The 4,896-nt window shown below is 38.9% G+C and overlaps 1 protein-coding gene across 1 annotated transcript in view; it reads left to right on the plus strand.

Moving 5' to 3' along the window:
• ZNF594 (zinc finger protein 594) overlaps window positions 1–4,896 on the plus strand; it is a gene marked incomplete at both ends in the record, with an annotated part of 147,656 nt that overhangs the window by 19,779 nt on the left and 122,981 nt on the right. Inside the window, 1 exon segment of the mRNA XM_029286170.1 lies at window positions 1–968. Coding sequence (XP_029142003.1) covers window positions 1–968 — 968 coding nt within the window.

Raw genomic sequence — 4,896 nt, forward strand, 5'->3', positions numbered from 1 at the left:
TTTACTCGTAATAGTCGTCTTAATTCCCACAAGATGATCCATACAGGAGAGAAGCCGTACAAATGTGTGGAATGTGGAGAGAGCTTTAGGTGGAATTCTAATCTTGCCTCCCATAAAAGGATCCACGTAGGGGAGAAGCCCTATCAATGCATGGAGTGTGGAAAGGGCTTTAGTCAGAATTGGAGTCTCATTTCTCACAAAAGGATTCATACAGGCGAGAAGCCATATCAGTGCATGGAGTGTGGAAAGACCTTTACTTGTAGCAGTACTCTTAATTCCCACAAGAGAATCCACACAGGAGAGAAGCCGTATCAATGCATGGAATGTGGAAAAACCTTTCTAAGTAGCAGTAATCTTAATTCCCACAAGAGGTTCCACACAGGAGAGAAGCCATATCAATGCATGGAGTGTGGAAAGACCTTTCATTGTAGCAGTAATCTTAATTCCCACAAGAGCATCCACACAGGAGAGAAGCCATATCAATGTGTGGAGTGTGGAAAGAGCTTTAGGAAGAATTCTGATCTCATTTCCCATAAAAGGATCCACACGGGAGAGAAGCCATATCAATGTGTGGAATGTGGAAAGGGTTTTAGGTGGAATTCTGATCTCAGTTCCCATAAAAGGATCCACACAGGAGAGAAGCCATATCAATGTGTGGAATGTGGAAAGGGCTTTAGGTGGAATTGTGACCTCACCTCTCATAAAAAGACCCATACAGGAGAGAAGCCATATAAATGCATGGAGTGTGGAAAGGCCTTTACTTGTAGCAGTAATCTTAATTCCCACAAGAGCATCCACACAGGAGAGAAGCCATATCAATGTGTGGAATGCGGAAAGGGCTTTAAGAAGAATTGTGATCTTTCTTCCCATAAAAGGACCCATATGGGGAAAAAACCGTATGAATGCATGGCGTGTGGAAAGAGCTTTGCGAGAAATTACGCTCTTACTTGCCATAGAAAGATCCACCTATAGGCGGAGCCATATCAATACAGGAAATGTGGGAAGAGCTTCAGTAGAAATACAGGTAGTCCTCGGCTTATGACTGCAATTGATCCCAAAATTTCTGTTGCTAAGCAAGAGAATTGTTGAATGAGTTTTGCCCATTTTATGACTTTTCTTGATACATTTGTTAAATGAATCATTGCAGTTGGTAAGATAGTAACCCGGTTGTTAATTTAATCTGGCTTTCCCATTGGCTTTGCTTATTGTAAGGTTACAAAAGGTGTTGACATGACCCAGGGACACTGCAGCCTTTTTAAATATGAGTCAGTTGCCAAGCACGTGACTTTTGATCATGTGACCATGGGGGTACTGCAACTGTCAAGTGTGAAAAACAGTAACAAGTTACTTTCTTTTGTACTGTTGGAACTGAATGGTCATCAAATGAACTGTTGTAAGTCGAGGACTACCAGTAGTCATCTAACATCTCATGCAAGGAGCATTTGGGCAATAATCCAAATAAATACTAGACCTTGTTAGGTAGCATGTATAATTTGCCTTTCTAGTGCAAATCAGAACAAGGTGGATCCCAAATCCTGTTGTGGTTTTGGCTAAGTAGGAGCTTAGAACTGAAAAGTGAGTATCAGTGGAGATTAGGGACATTAATTGCCCTTTCAGTGATTTGTCCAGCCTATTATTTAACAGTTGCAGATTTCCCAATCATTTGAAGCAACTCCATCTGATCAATATATATCTGCTTTATCTCAACAAGAGAAAACTTAGCATTCCTTCCAGTAGAGTAGACGTGCAGGCAGAAATTCAATCCTCAGTCTCTTAGAGTTCAACCTTTTCTTGTTTTCCAAAGTGCATAGCTAAATATGGAGATTCTTGGTCAATCCAGGTCATAGTTATCCCAAAGATGCTTTTTCACGAGGCAATTGCGCTTTCTTGTTTTTCTTTGAAAACATTTCACTTCTCATCAGCTCTGAAGAAGCTTCTTGGATGAGAAGCGAAAGGTCTTCAAAGAAAAACAAAGTCCAGTTGCCTCGTGAAAAAGCATCTTTGGGATAATTTTTCTTGTTTTGTTTAATCTTTTTACAATCTGACATTCCACCCTTCTAAATGGGATGCAAGCGACAAGCAGTAGCTATGGAAGAAATCTATAAAGAGAAGGAGATTTCACTGATGCCGAGTTGGAAAAAAAATAACACAGAGGCTGTGTGTACCTAAATGTGTGGTGATTTTCTCTCTCTTCCCTTCCCTTGTTCTTGCTCCAAATAAAACAGTAAAAGGAACATTTAAATCTTGCCGGGATCAAAAAAAGTCAAGCATCAACTGAGGAAAGGGACTTTGGGAAAGTGCAGAGCCTGTAATAAAATTAGTACAATCACTTGTAGGAATGGTTGGGAGCTTTTGCTGCAATTCAGAAAGTGCTGCAATTCACAAAGGAGTTACTACTTCAGGGTGATGAAAATAACTGAATTCAGATCTACTGTGTGAGACAGTGACTAGAGTTAACCAATAGGCATGTGAAAGTATTTTTCAGTCTAAAATATTATTTGTGTCACTGGTTCCTCACCATAAACCTGTACGCTATACTATGGAAGACGCTTCAGACGAAGAGTTCTGAAAAGAAACCACAACTGTGGGAAGCCCTATAAACCCACATGCAAAAGTTTTTCTCCAGTGAAGGTGCCAAATTCTGTTTTCCTATGGAATGACAAGGTCCCAGACAAAAGCTAAAATGGATTTTTTTTGGTACATTTATCTATAGCCTTAATTTAAATTAATGAAATACGGTTGGTATGATTTATAGTTAATGAACTTTGGGTTGAATGTCAATTGCGAACATCAGATTATTTTTGGAGGGGTTTACATGGTGGCTTTAAAATCTGACGCCAGCTTGAAATCGTTTACAGAAAAGACAGCCTAACAATATTCTGTCAGCCCTCCAAGGTAAATCCAGATAGGAAACATGACCAGATTAATGTATTAATAGTGTAAATCTGAAAGTACACATCTGCAATCATCTTTACAGTTGCCTCCAACTGTGGGATGGGCAATATATAAATTTAATAAGTAATAAATAACAGCCGGATACATTGGGACACATTGTTTTAAGTTTCTTTTGGGACTATTATGCAGCTGCACTCTCCTCCTTTTATCACATAGTTTTTTAGTTAGCATGTACGTATTTCCCTTGTCCCTCAAGAGATTCCCACAAAACATGTTCTTATAGTGTGGAAATAGCTTTTTATTTAAACCTATTCCAAGTTGTGTCCAGAAGCCAGTAACTATGAAGAAAAAAAATGATTTATTTAGCCAAGCATTCAAGAACTTAAATGAGTCATAAATAGATTTTATACAATTACGTAACATGTACGATACCTATGGAACAGCGTTACACGAATAATGAAAATAGCCACGAAAGGAAAATGCCTATCCAGTTCAAACTGTCAAAAGGCCTATGTTTTTCATTATATTGTTTCAAAGATTCCAAAATATCGAACAAAATTATCACATTGTTCTTCAACTATTGTTTAGGCAAAAACATAATTTTATTAGAGGTTATATGATACCTCTTGCTGTTGCCTCAAAATTTCTGTTCTGGATTATTGGCCCAGGTATCTGGGCCTACCTCCCTTTCCTACTGGTCTACTGCTCAGCCAATGTCCAAATGAAATCAGAGGCACTGAAATGAATTTGTAGTTTTATATAAATAAATATAACATCTAGATTTACATCAAATAAGATGGGCACATCACTACAATCATCAGGTAAGTCTCAGAACAGCATACAAAGCACACAGAAGAATAAAGGGCGGGAAAAAGAGGAAACTTGCCCTTTACACCTAGCAACCAATCATAATGTAGATTGCCTCAGGCAGGAGTCCACTCACTTCAATCAGCTAAAACCATGTTATGGCTCATTATACACTAATTTTTTATATTTTATTTTATTTATAATTTAGGAATTTAATTTAATAGAACTGGAAGCTGCAGTTCCTGACAGAACTTCTGGTGAGCCCTATACTATGTACCTCCACCAGCCTTGAAGGCAAGTGCCAACAAAAACTGATACAAAACTGCATAACATCACAGAAAAACACCCACAGCTACTACAACATGTACTTTCAGTGCCCCATTGTACTAAGCTCTGGACCTACAGATCAGGACTGCAGAGCCACCTCCATATCCATAGATGGAACTTCACATTAGTGTGTCTTCCTTGAACCTGAAGGATTACCATAAAGAGTAATACGGACTAAATGAAGAATGAATGCATGATGTTCCTATCATGCATCTTATCCATATCATTCTCTTCTCCAGAAGAGAATCCGCCTGCTATTGGAAAGTCGTCTGCTTTCTTTTGGCCATCCAATATATCAACTAGGATCTCCAACTCCTTCCCAACATCCATCTGGGTTACAATCTCCATGGCAATTATTTGAACCCCAGAAAGACTTGGGATGTTGTGCTGGACCTGCTGTCAGCTATGGAGGCTAAGATTCTTAATTACAGCTGTGGAAGGGACAAGGACCTTTTCATTGTTCTTGAAGAAATTGACATCTCTCAGATTGCCACCATGTTGGCTGCCTAAAAATCTGACGGGCATGTCCATAGCATTTGTCTGAAATAGTATAGGTTTCCTGCCTGAGCAGGGGGTTAGACTATATGACCTCCAAGGTTCCTTCCAACATTATTATTATTATTATTATTATCATCATCATCATCATCATCATCATCATCATCATCATCATTATTATTATTATTATTATTATTATTATGGATCATCGCACAGTCAGCCAGATGTTCAGACTGGATTTGGCATTTTGTCTACCTATCGAGTCCTTACCCAGGACCTGGGATAGGCAGATGTGGATGTTTGATGGTATTACAGATATCGTCGCAGGATGGAAGCAGTTCCTAGTAAGGCCGCCTTTTGCAATTGACTAAT

This window comes from Protobothrops mucrosquamatus, unplaced genomic scaffold (assembly GCF_001527695.2).
Source record: "Protobothrops mucrosquamatus isolate PMUCROS unplaced genomic scaffold, P.Mucros_1.0 scaffold3029, whole genome shotgun sequence".
In the NCBI taxonomy this organism is placed as follows: Eukaryota; Metazoa; Chordata; class Lepidosauria; order Squamata; family Viperidae; genus Protobothrops; species Protobothrops mucrosquamatus.